Genomic DNA, 23,799 nt, shown 5'->3' on the forward strand with positions numbered 1-23,799 from the left:
AATTCTCAAATTCTCAGCCTATTTTCTACATCAGTTGTTTTTCTGGTAATATTTCACATTTTTTTCTTCTCATGCTTTTGGCTTTGTTTTAGTTCTTGATATGTCTTGTAGTCATTAGCTTATACTTGCCCAATTTGAATTGTTAAGGAATTATTTTCTTCAGTGAGTTTTGGACCTCTTTTTCCATTTGGTCAATCCTTTTTTTTAAGGAATTCTTTTCTTCAATGAATTTTTGTGTGTGTTTTACCATTAGACCAATTCTCTTTTTTAAGGTCTTATTTTCTTCATTTTTTTGTACCTCTTTGGTTACCAATCTTTTGACTATCTTTTCGTAATTTTCTTGCATCACTTGCATCTCTTCTCAATTTTTCCTCTGACACTTTTCTTTTAACTCTTCCAGGAATTCTTGTTAACTTGAGTCTAATTACATTTTTCTTTTTGGATTTGTTTGTAGCTTTTTTCAAAGCTACAATTTGTAGCTTTATTGTATTATTGTATTCTTCTAAGTTTGTGTCTTGGTTTTCCCTTCTGGCTTAGTAGCTTTTTATGGTCAGATTCTTTGTTGTTTTTTGCTAATTTTTCCATCTTATTTCTTGACTTTGAACTTTATTTTAAAATTTTGCTCTCCTTACCTGGAGGTGGGGAGGCACTGTCCCAGGCTTCAAAAATGTACTGCTGTTTTCAGAGCTAATTATGAAAGGTGGTGTCATCCTGGAAAAAGAGATATGGTCACTGCTTTCCTGATTTGCATTCTGGTCTTTAATTAGAAAATACCCCTGATCCCCTGCAGCTGCAAGTGCTTCGGAACTTTGAATAGAGTCCCTGCTCACTGGTGACCAACCACCAGCCCCTCTCTTCACCCTGGGACTGTGACCCAGAGCTGTGTAAGGGCAGTAGAGTTACCAGTCAGTTCCAGCAAAGAGTCCCCTATAATGTCTTTCTAACCAGTTGTCCTACCCCGCTATCATCTCTGGCCTGAGAACTTCGACCCTGGTGTCTCCTAATATTTCTTAGGCTAAAAAGTCTCCCACTTTGACCTTTTATTGGCTCTGGCACTCCAAAATTTGATGTGAGGTATTATTTCAGAATTGTTTGGTAGTTGTTGAGAGAGTTCAGCTGTGTTACCTCTTATCCTCCATCTTGGCCCCAAAAACTGACCATTTACTTCTTAGTCCTTGCAGTCTATCTTTTAACCTTAGCATCCTATTGAAACCATTCTAAAAACTACAGAAATGTTTTCTCCCTTCATACCTTCTGAAGCTTTACATCTTTTACTATGTAGCTAAGCTTCCTTTTGCACCTTTGTTCAATGCTGCTTAATACCTGTCAGTAGTGCTGCCATTCTCCACTTATCTGCTCCAACAACAGGAGACATCCTTGACTCTTTCCTACTTTCTTTCATATGTCCAAGTCCTGATTTCATCTCCACAGTCTCCTGCCTTTCTTCTCCTTACCATCATTCTCTGAAGTAGCTTCTGAGCATATCTCTTTCTCCATCCAATTTATCTTACGTATTGTTGCAAAATTAACTGCCCTCATTCACAGGCCTAATGATGTCAGTTTGCTCTTCAAAAATCTTCAGTTCACTAAATTTGTTGTTATTCCTTATGGTCTACTAAATAAAGCCTGGATTTCTGGCATTCATGATTTGGTTCCAGCTTATCTTTCCATCCTTTTTTCTGTCACACATCCTGTGCTTTCCCACTTCTGTGATTTTGCTCATAGTGTTCCTTATACTTAGAATGGCCTATCCTTCAGCTCAAATGCCTGTGTGTAGCCTTCCATAGTTCTCCCCGTCTAAAGAATATTTCTCGCTTATCTGATCTGACCTCTTTTTGTCTTGACATTATATAGCAATTGGGGGCAACTAGGTAGTGCAGTGGATAGAGCACCAGTGCAGGAGTCAGGAGGACCTGAGTTCAAATCTCACCTCAGACACTTGACACTCACAAGCTGTGTGACCTTGGATAAGTCACTTAACCCCAATTGCCTCATCCTGGGGCATCTCCAGTCATCCTGATGAATATTGGTCACTGGATTCAGATGGCTCTGGAGGAGAAGTGAGGCTGGTGACCTGCACAGCCGTCCCTCACTCAAAACAAAGTCAAGTGCAAGTCACGTCATCATTTCTCTGATGGCATGGTCTTCTTCGGCAACGAAGGACGAACGCACTTCAATATAGCAATTAGTTTTCAGTGTTTCATCTCTCCACACTTCCATCCTTGGACTCTGGCCAAGAAAACACAAAACTCTGAAATAAGCCACAAAATGGCCTCAAAAAGTAGGAGGGTGGCAGAGTGGAATGTGTTGCTGACACCTCTGTTTAGATACATCTTTTCACTTTATTAATTCACCATTGAGGTAAAGAACTGCAGACAGGATGTTTTTATAGATCTTTCCAGATGAAAGGATATAAGCTGAAATTTATCAGTCTCATAGGTAGAATGCTGTATTCTTAGTTTTAAATGTTATGAAATACATTACTAATTGGTTAGTGACTTGACTTGTCTGTTATAATAGCAATTTAAAATATGAACACAACATACACACATACATATAATTCATAATGGCATTTTTTAACTTTTTTTTCTTTTTTTTTACTTTAACTTATTTCAGGGACTTTAAATGAGCCACTGTTACCCAAGGGCTGCTAATTGGCCAGTCATGTTAAGAGTAGACAGGAGTTAGAAAAAAACATTGTATGTGTCAGTAGAGGAAAATGGCTTTCATATGGAAGACCTTACTTGTAATGGGACTTTACTCATGTTTGACAGTGTTAATTGTATAATTTTGTTGCAGCATTCCAAGGTTTTAGTGTGGTTTTTCTGTTTCTTAAAGGTATACCTCGGAAAAGAAAATTAGATTCATCTTCCTCATACTCCTCTGAAGATGATGAAGATGATGATGATCAAACTGTAAAAAGGAAACGGTTCAATCCTGTAAGTTACACTTTACTTGTATTTTTTGGCTTAGATACCACAGTAGCTGTTGCTGTTTTTGAAAACATGCCAACTCTGAAACAAGCAGTTCCTTAGTAAACCTTTTCTTGGTTTCCCTTCCTCCCTCCCCCCAATCACTTGAAACTTTTCCTCCATGTATGTTTTTGTTCGTTTGTCTGTTTAGAATTCCACCAGTATTCTGAGTTACAAAATGTTTTGAAGACCTGTAACAGAAACTTGGCAACAGTTCATTTTCAGTAAATATTCTTGGGAAACTAACCCCAGTTTTGACAGATCATTCTTTTAAATAGGAATGAAGACATTAAAAGGCATCTTAGAATAATCCCAAGTGGTCTGTGTCTTGAAAAATTTAACCGGGTTAACAGGCCATTCCTGCTGTTCCTTATTAACCAGTCATCATATTGTGAATGGCTCTCACTTTTCTAGGTTTGTAATGTAGTGCCTGATAACTAGTATTTGGCTTAACAGACTTTTGTGAAGTAAATTTTGTTCTGAACTTAACAAACATCAGATGAAATGGGCATTTTCATATATAGAGAGAGGAATAGAAAAGGATTATATGTTTGTAAATGAAACTTGAGATCTCTATTATGTATAATTTTTTTAATTTAAGTTTATAATCAGTGTCCTGTACTTCCTTCTTTACAGTACATTAAAAAAAATGCCTCAATAACTGTCATTTTCCCCCCAACTTTGTCCATTTGTCTCCACTAGTCCCTGCCCCCATTGAATAAAAAAGATAAAACTTGTGTAACATATATGCATAATCAAACAAAAACAGTTTCCCACATTTTCTGTGTTGGAAAATGTGTGCCTCTTAAATCTGTGTCTTAAATCCTTTACCTTTCTTTTGTTGGGTACCATGCTTTATCATAAATACTCTGAAAATAAAATTTTTATGTTCCTTGGGAAATCAACTCTTACTTGGTATCTTGTGAGATAGCAGAATAACAATTGGATCCTGTGATTCTAATCATAGGACATGCTGGGTTAATAAAAATAAAGATTAAAATATCTGGAAATCAAAATGTCCAGCAAAGTCTAACATGCATCCACTTATTTTCATCTTTGTGAAATTTGTTGTAGAACAGAAAAACCCTCCTCACTTCTCACTCACTGTGTGCAGAGGCTGGTGATGAAGGGAAGTTGTCATCTAAAGTCTGCTTTCTCTTTTTGAAACCTTCAGTGAGTTAAGAGATGAAAACAGGCGCCCTGATTAGGGAATTTTTAGACACTGTTAGAAAGGCCCATCGGTTTGTTTTATAAGAAATGAATTTTGAATTTGACGTCTGTAGATGTTTTCATTCCTTTCTAGAGGACATCTAGTAAACGATTAATAAAATTTTGTGACTCTTGATCAGAAAAGTAGCAGTTCTACTCTCCAGTTTTTTGACCTGTATTGAAGGAAAATGATTTGCAGAGTTGTACAAATTCCACCTAGTGGAAACCCCCCCCTCCCTTCAGTAATAATAATGCTAATAAAATGGTGACTGCCAAGGCTGCGTAAAGTCTGTTTTTGAAGAATGGTTAATCAGCGTAGATTTGTGTGGCCAGACTTTTGTTGCCCACAATGTTTATAGCTGCTTTGGGGTCATTTGTTGTGGAATTAGTTGGATCCAAGAATAGAATAAGTAGGTAAACTTAATTTTTTCTCTCTTTGTGAATATAATTAAATTTTGAGCTAACACTTAATGAAAATCTGTCTCAGTTTAGGAATTCCCTCTTCCCTCCCATCCCCCACCCCCCAGCTGAATTAAACTAAAGCTGAATATTCTGAACCACAGTGTTAAATTTAACAACCTCTTATAATACTCCTAACTTCCTTCATGCTCCATGTGTGTGAATGATATAAGGAGAGAGAGAAATATACGTACACATTTATATGTACATTTTAAATCAAGTAGTAATTTATACTGTTTGAAACCAACACTGTTCTAGATGCTTTGGAAGGCAAGAGAAATATAGTATAAAGTAGATGGCTAGTTCTAGGACCACTGGTTCTTGTAAATCAGAGTACAAGTCACAGAATCCCAAAGTCTGGGAGTTGGCAGGGACTTCAGTGGCCTTCTAGCACAGTCTGCACCTACCATAACATAGCTGACAAGTGGGCATGAAGTTTATTCTTAAAGATCTCAGCTTAAGTGAAAACTACCATCCTTGAGGCCTGTTTAACCTAGGCACCATTCTCAGTGTTAGGAGGTTTTTCCATATGTCTAACCTTAATTTGTCTCTTTGCAACTTCAAAATATTGCTCCTGGTTCTGCCCTTTGAGCTAAAAAGAACAAATCTCATCCCTCTCCCACGTGACACCCCTCCAAGTACTGGAAGACACTTATATCATCCCATCCTCAGTCTGAATATTTCCAGTTGCTTCAATCAGTTGCATATGAAATAAATACAGAATAAAATCAACCTCTTATACTGGTCAAAAATGGTTGTACCTTTCTCCAAATAATTTATCATGTAAAATTAAAATGCAGCATTTAATTGATAGGGTATGTCTATACACACAAACGCACACACACACATTTTACCTTTGAAGGAAATCTCATTTTAATGAAATAGCTAATCTAAACATAAGTAATGTGTATGCACGTATATGCCTGTTATTAATGTATCTGTGCTGTGGAGTTTGAGAGGAAATGAAATGAACATTTTCATAAGATCACAAATTTAGACCTGGACAGGTACATTAGAGATCACTTTGTCCAATTCCTTTGTTTTCCAAAAGAGGAAATTCAGATCACAAGAGATTAAGTGACTTGCTTTTTCCCATACTTAGAATACTTTCTTGTTTCACTTCTGCTTTTTAGAACCCTCTCTTCCCTCAGGTTGTAACTTAAAGACTACTGCCTCCATGGAAGTCTTTCTCAATTCCTCCAATTGCTCTCCCTCCCAAAATGCCTTGTTTTTGATTACTTTGTATTTAGTCTGTATAGACATATGTATTTTTTAAAATAATATTTTTCCAATTACATGTGACATTTTTTTAAAAATTTGATTTCCAAATTTTCTCCCTCCCTCACCTTCCCCTTCCCTAAGACAGTAACCAATTTGACAATAGGTTATACATGTGCAATCATGTAAAACGTATTTCCATATTAGTCATGCTATTAAAGAAGAGATGGACAAAAGAAAAAAGCAAAAAAATAAAGACAGTGAAAAATTGTCTGTTTTCCTCTGCATTCAGACTCCATTAGTTCTTTCTCTGGATGTGGATAACATTTTTCCTTGTGAGTCCTTTGGAATTGTCTTGGATCTTTGTGTTCCTGAGAAGAGCTAAGTCATTCACACTTGATGATTGTGTAGTATTTCTGTTACTGTGTAAAATGTTCTCCCAGTTCTGCTCATTTCACTTTGCATCAGTTGATGTCTTTCCAAATTTCTTGAAATCAGCCTGCTTGTATTTCTTAAAACTCAACAATATTCCATTACGACTCATCAACCACAACTTGTTCAGCCGTTCCCCAATTGATGGGCATTCCCTCAATTTCTAATTTTTTTTCACCACAAAAAATGTTATCAATATGTGTGTGTGTACACATATATGTTTATGTATGTATGTACACACATATATGTCTGTGTGTGTCTCTGTGTGTGTGTATGTATAGGTCCTTCTCTCTCTTTTTCTAAATCTCTTTAGGAAACAGACCTAGTAGTGGTGTTGCTAGGTCAAAGGGTATGCGCAGTATTATAGACCTTTGATCGTAGTTACAAATTGCTCTCCAGAATGGTTGGATTAGTTCACAACTCCAACAACAGTGTATTAGTGTCCTAGTTTTCCCACATCATCTCCAACATTTATCATTTTCTTTTTTTGTCATCTTAGCCAATCTGATAGGTGTGAGGTGGTACCTCAGAGTTGTTTTAATTTGCATTTCTTTAATCAGTATTGATTTAGAGCATTTTTTCATATGATTATAGATAGCTTTAATTTCTTCATCTGAAAATTTCCTGTTCATAGTGTTTGACCATTTATCCATTGGGAAATGACTTGTATTCTTAGGAATTTGATTCAGTTTTCTATATATTTTAGGAATGAGGCCTTTATGAGAAACACTGCAGTAAAATTGTTTCCCAGCTTTCTGCTTTCCTTCTAACCTTGGTGGCATTGTTTTTGTTTGTGCAAAACCTTTTTAATTTTTTAATATAATCAAAATTATCTATTTTGCAACTTGTAATAATCTGTCTCTAGTTTGGTCATAAATTCTTCCCTTCTCATAAATCTGACAGGTAAATTATTCCTTGTTATCCTAATTTGCTTATGGTATCACCTTTTATGTTTAAAGCATGTACACATTTTGATCAGGTCCCACCTTGCTGGCACCCACTAGCTGTGTGAGTCAGAGAAGGGTAGAAAGAAAGAAGGAAAGAAAGAAGTATTTATTAAGTATCTGCTCTGTGACATCCTGTGCTAGGTGCTTTACAAATACTATCTTAGCTGATCTTCACAACAACCCTGTAGGTAGGTGCTATTACTGTCCCCATTTTACAGCTGAGAAAGTTGAGGCAGACAGGTTACTTGACTTGTCCACGTCATACAGTGAATAAGTGAGTGAGGTCATATTTGCACTCGGGTTTTTCTGACCCCAGGCTCAGTGCTCTGTCTACCATGCTACCTAGTAGCTCAGTACCAATTTCTTAACCATATGTACAAATCTGTTTAAGATTATAAATTGCAGAGAAAGTGCTTACTTCTATTGGTAGAGGGAGTTTCCTCATCTGGGACATCCTATTCCAATTTAATCGCAGGTTCACTCCCTATTCAAGTTTTATACACACACACACGCACACACTTCTTCCTCATCACAATGTAAGCCCCTTGTGACTAGACATTGGTCTATTCTTTGTACTTACATCCCAATGTCTAATACAGTGCTTAGCACATGGTAGGGGCTTAATAAATATTTGTTGATTGAGTGCTAATTGAATGGAAGCACCCATTTCTCTCCATTGACACTAGCTACTTTAGTCTGTCATTGAAGTATAAAAATTATAGCCATTTTGCTTCTCTCTCAGTGTAGTATTCTTTCAATCATTTATATGTGTGATTAAGTCCAATCAAAAAACGGACAAAAGAGGTGAAACTAAATGTGGTTTCATGACTGAGTGAGTCTGAATGGAGGAGGATTCAATTATGAGTAAAACAGTATTTGTAAATGTACATGCCATTTATCCTCCATGGTAATTTTTTCTTTTATAATCATGGATCTCCAAGAATTTGTTGTGGAGTGGTTCATTGGGTTTTGGATTTTTTTTTTGAAAAACATCTGAAGACTTATCATCATGTAAAATATATCAAATTAACTTCATGTAAAATAATTGAATTGGAATTATTATAAATAAAGAACTATTGATAAATGGATATTTTTATAAATAAATTGATATTTTTAGCACCTGATCAAGATATTCTAATAATTTTTAATTGCCAACTTTGTTTTTATTCTTTTTACGTAAAAGCAAAAATAAATATAACATTATCTTTGCCATTTCTGAGATCTCTAAATGTTATGGTTTCCTAAGCAAGTTAGAACATCAGTATCCTCAATTAAAGGCCATTGCACTCTTGCTTTCTCAAAAAACTCCTAATGCTTGATCCCAAACAGCTTGAAGAGACCAAGGATTTTGAAGAATCGGAAGATAAATGGGACAAGCAGGAAGCAATTGTAGCGAAGCTGCAGACTGAGTTTCCCAGTTTGGCTAAAGAGGTGAGTAAGGCCTTGAAGGAAATTGAGCACGTTCATGTACCACATGTTCACATTTAGATTTTAGAGGGTTTTAAAACACACTTTTAATTTACCTGCTATAGATTACATCAGCTTTGTTCCTCAGTACCCCCTCCCCAACTAAAAGGGGGGAAACCTGGTTTAGAAAAGTTTACCAGAACATCGGGCAAGTCTGGCATTATATACGGTGAGAAACTGGGAGTTTGAGATAACACATACAGGCTTTAAAGAATGAAATCAGCGTGTGAAATGTGTATTAGCTCGGCTTTGGGCATTATTGTACTAGTCAGTTTTCAGTATGGTTGAATACAGCATTTATCTGTATTTATTATCTAAACAACAGAGTTAACTAAAGTTAATAGAAATGACTGTGAATTACTACAGGTAAGAAACTATCAGTGTCTTCAAAAGGCTTATTTTCCATTTACAATCTCAGTGTGTAGAGTAAGAATAATTTTGTTAAATCAAGAAACAGTGGTATGTTTTATGAATGCATACTAGTAATGTCTCAGGCAGCTAGGTGGCACAGTGGATGATGGAACACTGAATCCTGGAAGATCTAAGTTCAAATCTCACTTAGACACTTACTAGCTGTTTGACTCATGGCAAGTCACATAAATTTTGTCTGTTAGTTTCCTCAGCTGTAATATTGGGTATAGGAATAGCACCTACCTTACAGAGCTATTTGAAGGATCAAGTGAGATAATATTTAAAAAGTGCTTAGCACAGTCCTGGCACATAGTAGGCACTGAAAAAATGTTTGTCCTTCCCATTTGTCTTTTCCCTTCGATGAGAAATAGGGACTTTGATCATCTCAGTTTTAGTCGTCCTCAGTGGCTAGCAGAGTGTATATCCCTGAGGGGTTAAATTAAGAGTATAGCCTTTGAAGCTGTAAGAAAATGTTTTCATTTATATTTGGGTAAAGATACCAAGTAATTTTAATAAATGTGCTAGTTATTGCTTTAAGTGGATTTTATCATCCAATATGGAAATTAACTACTTAGCATTCATTTTATAGATTATGATCAGCAAATTTATCATAAGTCAGCTTAACTGTACTACTTCTATGGCAGTGTTTGTAACAACTGTCTGGGTGGCATTTTAGAAATAAATTTAATATAAGGGGAGAAGGTAAATATTTGTGAAAATTACGTAACTCAGTAATGGCATTATAAGTTTGTAATGGGTTTTTTGCTTGTTTGGGGTTTTTGGCATTGTGAACAAAGAAAATGAAGTGTAGAGGTAAAGTGATTGTGTCACTGCTATACAGCTAGGCTTTGATTGGTGCCAATAATGAATCCCAGATGTTATGCTATTTAGAATTATAATTATGTAAACTATGGTAATTGTTTCCACCCCACTGGAAATAGAAGTGTGAATTCATATTTTAGGGGATTCATTATTCTCATTAGCTGTAAATGACCCACAGAACTAAAGCTGTTTTCTGTCAAGTTACTGATGATACTCGTTGCTATCAGAGAAATCATTTCAGTGACAATTAAGTGCATAAAACAGATGGTGGGATATTTCTTTTAGATGTGTCTGTATATATTCATACACATTAACCACACGCCCCGCTCCTGGACTTTACTCTGACACATTCTTCAGGGTATTATTGCCAATTATGTTACTCCTAAAAAGTATTACAAGACTTACATGTAGCATCATGACTTTGGACCATCTGTCTCCCTTATGTGTTGAAATATGCAGCAGAAGCACTACTGAAGACCATTCACACGGAAGTTTCATGCGTGGGGATTTGGCTGTGCCTAAGTTCTCTGTCTTTCAATATTTAGGCTAGAATGAACCTTAGAGTTTTTGGTTTACTTTCCGTGCACAGAATATAGACTGACCTTTAATTCATGCCTTCAGCAGACTTTTTTTTTGTAAGTGTGCTTTTTTTGCAGCATGATATCAAGTGTTCTGTGGGAATTTTAAAGATTAAAAAAGTAATACTTATTCCTGAGGAATCCTTTGTCTTCTCCTTAAAAAGAATTTAGATGTGAAATCCTACTATACTTTTTCTTTAAGCTTTAAAAGTTTACCCTTTTATCTATTGTCAGTTTTCAAATGTCTGGCCAACTGCTGAACTTAACTGAGTGCCTTCTTTTATTATATATGAGGTATACAAAGATTATGTATAAGATATACAAAAGTTAAAAGCATATTTGTTACTCTTAGGAGCTGACCCTTTCTCTGATTCAAAATTAGCATGGGAAACAACCTTTATAAACATCAAAAACGTAAAGTAGAAAAAGTCAGAGATATAAGCTGATGTTTGTGAATTTTATAATTAGGATTTTTGAAAATGCACATGCATTTATTCTAGGAACTAAGAGAAGTACTTAAGGAGCATGAATGGATGTACAATGAAGCTTTGGAATCTTTAAGAGTGTTTGCTGAAGATCAACAAGGTAAAAAATCTCTGCCGTATACCGTCATGAAGCATACAGATTTCACAACTACAAATAAGGTTGCAATGGGTAAGAATATGAGAAGATGTTTGTTTTTAATAGGGTTCATTCGTCTGTGTAAAATTTTTTTTACATTTATCATTTTTTAAAAGATTTCTACTATAGAGATAACTGATAGTAAAACAAATTAAGCAAACACAACATTCCCCTTTTCCAACCTAAGTTGTTAGCCTGCTGTAGCAGAGCAGTGAAGTACTGCTTCCAACAGAAGCTAAGGTCATAAAATATCCAATGCCTTCTCCTCTGTGCTGTTAAGTCTCATAGAACTCCTTTATAAGGGAGGAGAGATGAGGTGACAGTGGGAAGTGTACTCCTTTTGTTCAGACAGCTGCTGCTTTTCCTTCAGAAAGAGAAGAAAGCTCTCTTGTTCCCATCAGCAACAGTAATAATGAGTGATAGCCAGCGTTTCCATAGCACCTACTGTGTGCCAAGCATGGTGCCAAGTACTTGATTATCTGACTTCACCCACACAGCAGCCCTGAGAGTTGCCTTTTATCATCTCCATTTTGCTATTGAGGACACAGCAAACAATAAGTGACTTGCCTGGGGTCACACGAGCCAGTGAGTGTCTTGAGGCAGGATTTGACCTCCAGACTTTCTGACTCCAAGCTTAGTGGTCTACTTACTGTGTCAGGACCTGCCTCAAGAGAGTATTATTACTTGAGATCAGAGGTAGTTAGGGAGGGAAATAGCATGTGGGAATCCTGGCAAATAGATACCATTATTCTACTGCTGGATCCATCCCGCTGCCAGTTGAAAGCAAATGGAAAGTAAATAGTGATTAAAAGTGGCAAAGTGTGTCATCTTGTTTTACAGAGAATTTCATCAGTTTTAGTTTTGAGCTTCATTACTCAATATCATTTACACTCATGAGCCAGTTCAACCCAATAAAATTGTGCCTACTGTGTGCAGGGCCCTTTGTTTATAGTATACATGTCATTACATTATATAGTTATTACCTAAAATAGTTACCACCACTTAATATTACTGAATTATTCATTTTTAGCACAACTTATCTCATCCTTCACCATTAAAAATATAACTTGTCAGAACTGAATAATTTGAAGTAGAATGCTTGTATTCAAATGGAATAAGTTTGTAGCTGTTTCCACTCTTAACTTGTGAAAAATCAAAGTTCAGTGATATTGTATTCTTTGCTTCTAGTGTTTCCAATAGTTGTTTGTCTTTATTACATTCACAGATGTTCAGTTTCCTTCAAAAAGTGAAATTTCAAATGGAAAAGCTGTCTCAAGAAAGAGTCAAAATCACCTTAAAAATAAGACAAAGACGAAACAGAAGTGTGCTATGAAAGCACAGAATGGGTTTAACAAGAAAGGCAAAAAACCTTTTTTCCATCCCAAAAAGGAAATGCAGGACTCAGAATATGACTCAGGCTCTGATGTCGGGAGCTCCTTGGATGAGGACTACAGCAGTGGGGAGGAGGTGATGGAGGATGGCTACAAAGGGAAAATACTTCACTTCCTGCAAGGGGCTTCCATTGGGGAGCTCACGCTGATTCCCCAGTGCTCTCAGAAAAAGGCTCAGAAGATAACAGAGCTCCGGCCCTTTAACAGTTGGGAAGCTCTGGTAAGTCTACATTCTTTTTTTCCTGCCTTTTTTTTTTATTCACAGTATCTTCAGCCCAGAAAAGCATAGATGGGTGGCCTTACCCTGAGTAGATTCACACACTACATTTGTTTTAAGCCAATAGCATTTCAAATAGTGTCATATGACCTAATTTTGAATGAATTAAGGGGTGATTTTCCTGAAAAACCCAAGCTGATTGGCCAGCAATACTGTCACTCATTCTTTTGCATAGAAACTTGGTTCATTTCACTGCAGAAGAAGAAATTAGAGCTTCCATTTAGGAAGGAGTTGTTTGCTCGCCTGTTCTGATCTGCTTCTACTAAAGAACCATGCAGAAGGCAAGAATGTGACTGAATCTTTGCAGCAGTGTCTTCAGCAGCAGCAGCACCCAGGGGATCTCCATGACTTAGAATGCCAGCCCAAGGGTTTCAAGCTTCACCATAAAAGAAGCAGTTGTTTATTTTTTTCTTTTTTTATAAAGCAACTCAGTCTTTAATATGTTTTTCCTGGTTAAACAATGAAGCCATTTAATGGAGCCTAACAAGCTTCATTGTTTTTTAACTCAAAAGATAGGAAAAAGTGTGTGGAAGTCTAGATTTGAAACTTTAGGTAAGGAGAAGACATAGCCACTGGTAAGTACACTTTACATGTTCGTTTTCTGAAATCTTGTTTCTTTTTCATGTGTCTTATTCATTATATCTGTGCTTTTGAGTTTCATGTGTTTCAGCAAAATGCCTTCAAATCTTATTCATGCAGAATGCATAAAAGAAAATCTTAAGGCATCTATTATATTTTACTTACTTTTGTGAGAACTTGGAGTCCTATAACCTTTTTTTAGGCCTGTACAGCAGTAGTACATATGATTCAATAAAAACTTTTTGTCTTGTAAAAATTTTAAAAAATTTTTTAAAGAAATAAAACTTTATTTTCTAAGATGGAAAGCAAATGTTATAACTATAATTATGGCTAATCTACATGAACACAAGTATTCTGAGGGTCTTTAAGGGGAAAAGTGATTTTTTATGTTGGAAAAAAATGAAAAATAGTAAAAAAAAAATGTATTTGAAAAATACAGAAATGCATCATTATAAGTATTTCATAACAAAATTCGTTTTGCCTGAAGCCTTAGCTTTTGAACAGAACATCTGTCAAAGCAGATCCTTTCAAAACTTGTTTGGTTTTGCCTGAGTGATTTCTTTACAAAAGTATTTGCTAAAGGGCTCTCTTTGCTCTCCTTTGCTGTTTTCTTTTTCTTGGGAGTAATAGGTTATTATAGACCCAAGTTGCTTGGGCTTGTCAGGCCATTATTCATTATTTAATAAAGAATGCAATTGTCGGCACCCATATGTTTAGTTGTTGTAGCCACATGCCCACATATACCAAACAGAAAAATAAATTGTACTATTGTGACAGATGTGAACATGCCAGATACTGTTGTGTATTTAAAAGATACACAGCATCCCACAAAGTAGAAAGCATCTCTTCCTTACCTATTCAATGGCAGTATTGTTGCTACAAGAGAATTAAATGGTGCTTTAAATTTCTCCATAATATTTTCCCCGTTTACAATATTAAATACAAAGGGCATTATATTACATTAGATTACGTTAGCTATCTGTTTAGGTTGTGATTTTCTTTCCTAGTAATTTTAATTACCTTAATCATAAAATTAACGTTATGCTTCAAGGCAGTAATTCTCTTATCTGACCAAAGTCAGGACAAAAGTGCTAATGATGATTTGTGCATGTATAATTATTAAAATGAAATGTTACAGTTTCCAGATTTAAATTTGCAATTTAAATGCAAATTAAACATCTACATATTGTAGAAAGCAATGGCTGAAAATTTAAAGGGTTCTAGTTTGTACAGAATTTTTAAAACCACTTTAGGAACATTTGAAACAATTAGCTCATTATTAAACTTTCATAGAACAAATTTAATAAAATCAGCAAGAGATTTTTTTTGTTTTAGGTTAGACTGATTCCATCAGTACCAAGACTATTTCCAGTGCAGATAAAAAATTCATTTGTAATTCAGGCATAAGGAAAGCATAGAGAGCCTATATAATATGGCTTGAAAGTTCTGAGCATAGGGCTTCCTGACTCATGTCTTGCCTCTCTGTTCAGTGTACCACATGCTTTCTCTAAGAAAAATGTAAACTAATGTAAGACTTTTCTAATGAGAGCCAGATTGGCATGATAGATAGAGAGCTGTTTGTGTAACCCTGAATAAGTGACTTGAGTTTTTTGGAGTTCCCATGGAAGTTGGGAGAAGGATGACTATCTTCCAAGGCAGATCCCTATACCAATGAAACCAGAAGTCTGACTTTCCTTTTTTCTCTTTATCGCCTTCCTTACTGCACCCTTCAATTCCTGCCAAAAAAATTTTTTTTAAGTTCTGCATAAAGTCCCCTTCCAACTTTAAGTCTTCTATTTTATTACTTAGGAAAAGGAGGGTGAAAAAGCAACTTGGTTACTCCTATTCCAGAGTTGCCATGAACACAGATAAAGTAGAGGACAAAACTTTATTAGGAATATTGATTAAAATAGTACCTATGGTTTGATTTCATGCTTGAAGCATTTTTATTTCAATAAATAGTAGAAAGCAGTTCATTTCAATTCAACAATTTTTATTATTGATATTAAAAGGTATCACTGAAACTGAGGTCATTTCGAAATCTGCCAGACCCTTAAAATTGTAACACTGCTAGGTTGTAACTAGAAAAATTATTTTAATTGTTCCGTTTCATATTTGCATGTGTATACTTAGTTCCCCTTTTACCACTTCTTAGCAGATATTTTCAAAGTAGAAAATTTAAATTAATGTATTGTGTTAATTCTTTTGTATAGATTTTGCAAAACTTATTGACCATTTTTGACCTCATTTTAAAAAAAATTATTGCATTATATGCTCTCTTGATCCCCTTCGTTGATTAGAGCTCAAAGTATTTCTCAGAATTATGAAATTTTAAGCTAGAAGAGATATTAGATCATCTGGTACAACTCTTTTTTAAATGACAAACTGTAGGTTCTTTATTTCTGGAGAAAATATAACACAATTAATCATTTTAAAAATTGCATTGGTCTGCTCTCTTCCCCAAAACCAATAATTCATTTTAGTGTCTACATAATAGGTTACTTTTTTATGATGTTGCACCACCAAAAATAAATTTTTCGTAGTTTTGAAAGCTGAATTTCTATTGTCTCAATACTCATTTAAATGAAAACAAAACAATCTGTGTGTTAAAGAATTTTTAACCATTTTTCCACAAAGCAAAATTTAAATGGAAATTTTTTTTGTAAATTTAGACATTTTAAATCATTATTATAAATTTATTTAGTAAAATCCCTAATGAATACATCATTGTAGTAGGGCTTAGATAATTTCATTGGAAATGAGCAGTCTTTTGTATTTTTAAAACTCTGCTACCTTTGTACATTGTTCTTGACTTTAATGAGTTTCGAGCTTTCTCTTCAGAATAGTAACAAACTCTGTGTTCTTGGTTCTTGCTCTTTTCTGAGGATTCATCAACTAATAAGGATGTTTTGAAAGGTACTAAGTTAATATGAAACATTTTCAGTATATTTAATGTATTTGTTAATGTTTGAAAATGAGTTTGCTTTGGAAATAAACTGTATCCAGAATGTTGGTTTACATTTTTATAAATTAAAATGTTCTGTTAACTTAGAATCGTAATTTTAATATTGATTTCCTCTAAACCACTGTCAAAAGATAATTTCAGTAGGAATATAGTCAGGTTAAATGTCTTTTGTTAAGAGATAATTAGTGATGAGCTCAGTTTTGCCCCTTCTCGTGTGTTTATTTAGTGGCCTACTCTTAGATGGAGCGTTTGGTAAACAGCAGGGCCAGCTTTGGGGACTCATGTTTGACTCATTTCGTACTGTGTACTTCATGTGTACCAAGTTGAAGTGAAATTCAGCACAAATTTGCTATTTACAACAACATATCTGAGTTTTTTGTGGACTGACAGAAAACCAAAAGTACCTTTCCTCGATGAGACTGTGTAGTTATTTTGTTCTAGAGTCTTAAGTACCATTTTTATACTTGTTTAGGTCTGGATTGAAAGGTTTAAGAAAGACCGTAGACTGTATTTTTAAAGAACGTTTCTTTCTTAGAGATACTTGATATTTTATGTAGAAATAGTGACACTTTGTGGCAAGAAATGGGTATTTCAGTTACTTGGTGATACATCTTTTCATCCTTAAAAGTTAAATGAAGTTTTGTTGCAGTTGTGGGGTTTTTTTTCTTCACATCTTTACTTTGAATTCTGGTGCTTGGAAGAGTTTCATGGGTTAACATATTTAAACACAAAACCATAGAATTTTAGAACTGATAGAGATCTGATCCAACAACAGTGCTCAGAGGAAAATCAAAGGTTAAGTGTTCAGACAAGTAGAGAGTTTTGGACTAGGGCTGGAGTGTTGGGACTTTGCTTCCAGTCCAGCATTTTTACAGCTATGCCACTGGTGCTAATGGTCAGCTCTCAGTTCTTTATAGCAGATTTTCATGTTTAAAATGAGCACCAAGTATATTTTCATAAGGGTAACATGTTTAACAAGCATGTTACTAGACATTCAAATTCTGTCATTTGAAGTTTGGCATGAAGTTGTCTGTTTCATGGTCACATGTTCCTCTGACCCGCTAGTGTGTCTTTGCTGCTGCTTGGAGGAGATATGTGTTAAATGGGCTGACATGAGTCACGGTGCTGTTATCACAACAAATGTTTCATTTTACTTTCATTTGTGCAGTTATGTAGATTATAGGATTTTCATTTTTGCCAACCAAGATTCTTGGCGATCAAGCCACTTTTGGGTCTCCTTTTAATCTTGTATCATAATAATGTTCTTTGTATCTTTTTTTTTTTCAGCTAAGTTGCTCAGAAATTTTTTTTGCAAGTATCTACATGCGGGCTCTAATAAATCTCACTTAGCTTTTATAAGGTTTTCATCATCTATTCTTAAAAATGAAGTATGTATTGTTCTTATAAAAGGAATTTTTTAAATTTATGTTCATTTTTTTCATTTAAACATACAAATTCAAATTTTATTTTAAAGTTGGTAAAACAACTTATCTCTTATTATTGAATAGTTCTTCATTTTTACTATTAAATTGATCCATGTTGCAGCACATATGAAAACTATTTTATCAACATCAAAGCAAAATATAATACACTAAAATGAAGAATAATTTGAATTTGAAATTCATGAAGAATCATGATCTTTTCACAGCATAGATATTAGTGTTCCATGCAGCAGTGGGAGAGAAGTGAGCATAATGAATTAAAGTTCAACTTAAACTGATTTTGAGTGAAAATTGTCAATCTAAAAGACTGTGTTTTATTAGATGGATCAGCATACAAACATATTAACTTTTTATGCTAAACAATGTGTAAAGTTGTGATATATCAGATTTATTAGCATGATCTCACTTGGTATTTTTGTCCTCCTTTCACCAATTTATGTAGTTAATTTGAGCCTTTTGTTTTTGCTTTTAATCATGTAATTTTTCCTTAGAAAAAGGGACGTAGGAAGAAGGCCAGAGGAACTGTTCCGACTTATTGAATCATTCTGAATCCCTCAAGGCTTATGTTAGTTGAAAAAGTGTGAATTCTTTTAAAATTAAAGTATTTTTGCTCTTTGATATGTTTCTAGTTAGTAGAATTTGATGTGAGCATATTAATCTAAGTTAGTACTTTTGTGGGCTTACTGTTGTGCTCAGTAGTTTCTGTGTTCAATTCAGCACCAACTTACTCTTGGGAGATGTGAAACATAATAAATAGTTTTTGGTCTTGAAAAGCTTATTTATTTCCAGAGGGAATAGCTCATTTATTTTTACCTGCCCAGGAATTGATAACCTGATTTCAAATTCTGTTCCTTTACTTTATGCATTTTTCTCCTTGGACAAATTAGGCTGGATGTTAGACATAAATGTGTTTTGCTGGTTCTTGTGAAGAAATTTTAATTTAGAGAAATAAATCTTAACAACGTGAAGTTAGGTGTCTTAGTGTATACAATAAAGACTTTAAGAATTCGTAATAGACAAATCATTGTAGGCTGGAATGCTTTATGGAGGCAGTGGGACTTGAATTGGGCCTTGAAAGATGAATGTTTGTAAGCAGAGAAGGGGAAAGGTCATTCAGTAGGGAACAGCAGGAGCATGGGAATGTGTTGTACAGGGTACACACAGTAAGCAGAGCTGTTGGACAAGAGCATTTGTGTTGAGTAAAAGGAAATTAGGTTGTATGAGTACGCTGATACCAGATCACAGAGCCCTTGAAAACCAAAGAATGACTTGGAGAGAAGTCAATGGTGAAGCCAGTTTCGAGGGGAAGAGTTCCATTTTGGACATGCTGAAGTTGATATGACAGTTGTATGTCTAAGTAAATGTGTCTTGAACAAAATGGAGATAGGCGAACTGAAGTTCAGGTGAAAGTTTAGGATAGGAGTTTTATAAGTGTTCAGAAAATGTATGTCATTTCACTTTAGGACATAATGAAAACTGAACCTAATAGAAGTGCAAGAAGTACTTTGTTATTCCTGATAAGGGAGACAAAATCTAATTTGTATTTCTTGTAGTGTTTGAACTGTGTTGTTGAATTATTTTCTGTTGTTTCCCCCCACAGTTCACAAAAATGTGCAAGACAAATGGGCTGTCAGAAGATTTGATATGGCACTGTAAAACACTGATCCAAGAAAGGGATGTTGTTATAAGACTTATGAACAAATGTGAAGACATTTCAAATAAGTTGACAAAGCAGGTGACCAGACTTACTGAAGGTGGAGGTGGATGGAACATAGATCAACCTTCCATTCTAAACCAAAGGTAATACTTGTTATATATTGCAGCCTGATTGACAATTTTAGAGACACAATCTCAACTTTCTGTGGCTGGCTCATAGAATTAGAGAAATAGTGCTTGAAAATAAACCTAATACTGAAAACTTTATAGTAATTACCCCATAATAGTATTTGCAGAATAATAATACTAGCTCACAAATTATAGTGCTTTAGGATTAACAGAATTCTGTATTTTGTCTTACCTAATTTTACCTTTTTAAATTGAAAATGTTTGATATAGCCTGGATAGAAGACCTGAAGAAAACGTGTTTTCTGGTTCTTCTAATCTACATATGATTTATATTAAGAAAAAAATAAATAACCCCATCAATTTGATAGCTTCTCATACTGAACCTACATTTTAAAAATTCTGTTACATACAAGTAAAAACTGAGGTGCTAAAATAGTATTTATCTGTTACTTTAAACCATTTAGAAATAAATTAAACACATGAGGAAAGATAGGGGGAAATAGGACAAGAAATAAGTAGTGAGGAAAAATAGGATGGAGTAAAATACGTAATGTGTAACTATAACTTTAAATGTGAATGGGATGAACACTCACAAAATGGGTAAATTTGACTTTTATTTTAATATGAGGAATAAGATCTTTATCTGAGATACTGTTAATAAATATTTTCCTCAAGATTTCTGCTTTCCTCTAATATTGGCTACATTGGTTTTATTTGTACAAAACCTTTTTAATCTAATGTAATCAAAATTATCCGTTTTATACTTTACAGTGCTCTTGATCTCTTATTTATTCCTAAATTGTTCTCCTGTCTATAAGTCTGATAGGTAACATTCTGTATTCTTTTAGATATCTCCCTTTATATATGGTTATGTCTCCATTTTGGCCTTGTCTTAGTAAATGGTCTAAGATACTGGTCTGTGCCCAGTTTCTGCCAAACTGCTTTACATGTTTCCCAACAGTTTTTACCAAATAATGAATCTTTATCCCCCCAAGTGAAATCTTTTCATTTATCTAACACAGGTTATTACCATAATCACTGTCTATTGGACATCTGTTCTTTTCTCCTGATGTACCTTTCTGTTTCTGAGCCAGTACCAGAGAGTTTGGATAATTACTGCTTTATATAGTGTGAGATCTGGGACTGGGGAATTGCCTTCTTTTACCTTTTTTTAAATTCGTTTCTTTGAAATTCTTGACCTTTTGTTCTTCCAGTTAGTTGTTTTAGTTTCACTTTCTTCTTCTGAGGATGAACCTAAATCTTCTTTGTCTCCAGAATACCTGCCTATGCTTGGGTTCCCATTGTTATTGTTATTATCATTATTATTTTAACAGCTTACCGTTATAATCAGGTTCTAGTGCCAAGATATAGGGGATGATGCCTCCAGCTTCAGGTTTTATGGACTATTATTTCTAATGTCTGTCTGTGAGCTCAACCTCAGGCCCTTCTTGCTGCCCTTGAGCCATGGCTCAGGCCGCTGGCTGCCCAGATGCTACAAGCGCTCTTGCTCCTTTTGGTCCCTTACATCACAAGATGTGCTTTTAATAGTAAAATTGTCTCTGTTTCTTTCTTTCTCTCTCTCACTCTCTCTCTTTTTAAGCCACTATAGGGTAGTGTGGGATAATGTAGGAAAATGTGATTCAGTTTCCAGAAGGAGTTACTGTCTCCGTTGCCTAGAAAGAGCTGTGGCTGTATGTAGTTGGCACTTCTGTGTTTCCTTTTACTACAGCAATGTGATAATGGAGTCCTTCATTTTTGCCAAGCCTCCCCACTTGAGCCTGCACTGTGACGATTTCAGTTACCAAAAAACCCTCATGACATTTAAAAAGGTTTTACTTGAAAAATACTTCTTAACTAAAATCCACCAGTTCTCTTTAGATGTAAATACCAGAGTAATGAAAATGTCCTTTCGGTTGCAGGGAGGGTCTCTTTTTACACCTATCTCCTAGGCCTATTATCTCCTCTTAGTCTTTCATACATCAAAAATTTTTCACCCCATATTTCTGTTCAGTAAGACCACCTTTACTTAAGTGTAGCTGATTTCAAGAGTTATTGGAATCTTAGAGCTACAAGGGACCTTAGAGATGATCTAGCTTTTACTAGTTGTGTTCTTGCCCAAATTTAAAACTCCAGATCCAGTGCTCTGAGAGAAGTAATCTTAGTGAACTGTACTGTATGAACGACTTAAACCTTTTACCTTTACAAAAAATTCCATATTTATTCCAGACATATGTCTATTTGCTAGAATTTCAGGTGGCATAAAAAAGGAAGTTTAAAAAATTAGATATTGTGGAATCACAACAGGTTAGCACTAAGGCAGGCCAAACTTACCTGGGTGTTTACTCAGTTGTCTATGCTAAGCAGTTCTTGATTTTCAGATGTTATTCCTGAAACCACACATTGTCTCAAAGTACCAAGTGATTACAAAATAGATCTCATGTCAGAGGTGAATGAACACCAACATTTGATAACACAGACAGTGGTGGTAGTCTCTGGGGCGTGTGTGTGTGTGTGTGTGTGTGTGTGTGTGTGTGTGTGTATGTGAGAGAGAGAGTGGGAGAGAGAGGGAGGAGAGAGAGAGAGAGATGTTTACAAATTAGATGTTAGGGCCTGCTTGTTGAGGGTCCCCCAAGTCTCTGGGATAATGAGTTGGAATTATTTTACTTTTGGGGTATAAAATGTAATATACAGTTTTATTTTACTAGTCTTGGACCTAAAAGCAGATCAGTGACTCTTGACTTAATTTTATCCTGCCATTTTTTTTTTTTTTTATCTTGGAGAAAATTCATTCATTCAGGTTTCTAAGCTGCTTGTGTTTTTTTGAGTGGGTATTTTATATTGACTCCTATGAAGTATAAGGTCCTCCAGGACCCTCTGAATCTTTTTTATGTAAACTCTGCAGTCATCTTGTTTTTGTGTTCTTTTGAAACATGTAAAAATTTACATTTATCCCTACTAAACAGATCTGTGAGTTTTAGTACAACTCTACAGTCTATTCAAGATCTTTTTGAATTATGATTCTATAATCTGATATATTAACTCTCCTCAGCTTTATGTTACCTGCATATGTGTTATATAGGAAGATAATTAGGCAAAGGGTAGATCCCTGTGGCCTTCTCTTTTCTCCAGGTTAACTAGCAGGGCCAGTTGGCTAGAGCTGTCTAGCGAGAAACAGATTTCCTCATCAGTTTCCTACCAGGAGGAAGAATGAAAATTAGTTAAGACCTTGGCAGTGTAGCACAGTTCTGGAGAGTTGTATTACTTAAGTAAGTTTCCGTGAGTGTTACTTATAGGTGGGTATGCATTGGCTTATTCTGTAAGCTTCTCTGAGGCATCCTTGGTGAAAGGTTAGAAGCTCAGTGTCAGCTGCATCTGTATTTGAGAGACAAGCCATTCCCCTTTGTCCTGAGTGTACCATTTTCACAGCTTATACACCCTCTGTGATCTTATGAAGGGTGTGAGATTTGTGCAGATAACACCAGCAAATGAATTTTTAAACTCTCGTCTACTTTTACTCTGTCTTCCTACCCTCAAATCCTCTATCTGATATTCTAATAGAGATAATAAGCAGGCTCTTGGCAGGCTGTCCTGTTAATGGGGCATTGAATTAATTTGTGAAGAATCATATCTCATATGTTTCTGAAACTTAGTTTGCCTGATATGCCATAACCATTCATCTCCCCTCTTGAATTTGCTGTGTTGTGTCTTCCAAGGAGTACACAATTTGATTATGGACCGCAATCCTGTAATTCCTAAGAAAAACACAGATGTGCCAGTCAGACTCTCATGGCTCTTCCAGAGGCCTCATATACACCAGGGAAGACGGGAAGGGAAAACTCAAGACTACACTGGGTGGATTTCTCACCAGTTCCTCCCCAGTCTTATATGTTGTGTACTTTGTTCCTCGTTCTTGCATCACACTGAAACTCACAGAGGTTGGTCTGGTCTAGTTAGGGTACACTTCAGTGCTGTTGAAGACCATGTAAGTTGGCATTAATATTTCCTGGAATCTCAGTGGAGTCCCTTATGCTCAGAGTAACTGCACAGCTCTGGCTATGCATCTTCATCCCATGCTTGTTGATAGCACTCTAGAGCAAGAACTCAATACCAGTAATGAATGAGCTTTGGGCGGGAGGGGGGGTTTGGATGGGGTTGGTGTAGGAGGAGCTTCCCAGACAATGAAATGAGTTGCATCCTTCCACTGGTAACCACCAATCATGATAG

At 35.4% G+C, this 23,799-nt stretch overlaps 1 protein-coding gene across 4 annotated transcripts in view; it reads left to right on the plus strand.

The window, feature by feature from the left end:
• SMARCAD1 (SNF2 related chromatin remodeling ATPase with DExD box 1) overlaps positions 1-23,799 on the plus strand; it is an 81,545-nt gene that overhangs the window by 29,038 nt on the left and 28,708 nt on the right. For 2 of the 4 annotated variants that reach the window (XM_072622914.1, XM_072622913.1), the window contains 5 exons: positions 2,839-2,939; positions 8,567-8,668; positions 11,016-11,169; positions 12,362-12,747; positions 19,391-19,590. In XM_072622914.1, the coding sequence (XP_072479015.1) occupies positions 2,839-2,939; positions 8,567-8,668; positions 11,016-11,169; positions 12,362-12,747; positions 19,391-19,590 (943 nt within the window). Of the gene's footprint in view, positions 1-2,838; positions 2,940-8,566; positions 8,669-11,015; positions 11,170-12,361; positions 12,748-13,268; positions 13,380-19,390; positions 19,591-23,799 lie in introns of those variants that run through there. The other 2 variants (XM_072622915.1, XM_072622916.1) reach the window with 2 other exon arrangements.

Source organism: Notamacropus eugenii, chromosome 7, assembly GCF_028372415.1.
Source record: "Notamacropus eugenii isolate mMacEug1 chromosome 7, mMacEug1.pri_v2, whole genome shotgun sequence".
NCBI lineage: Eukaryota > Metazoa > Chordata > Mammalia > Diprotodontia > Macropodidae > Notamacropus > Notamacropus eugenii.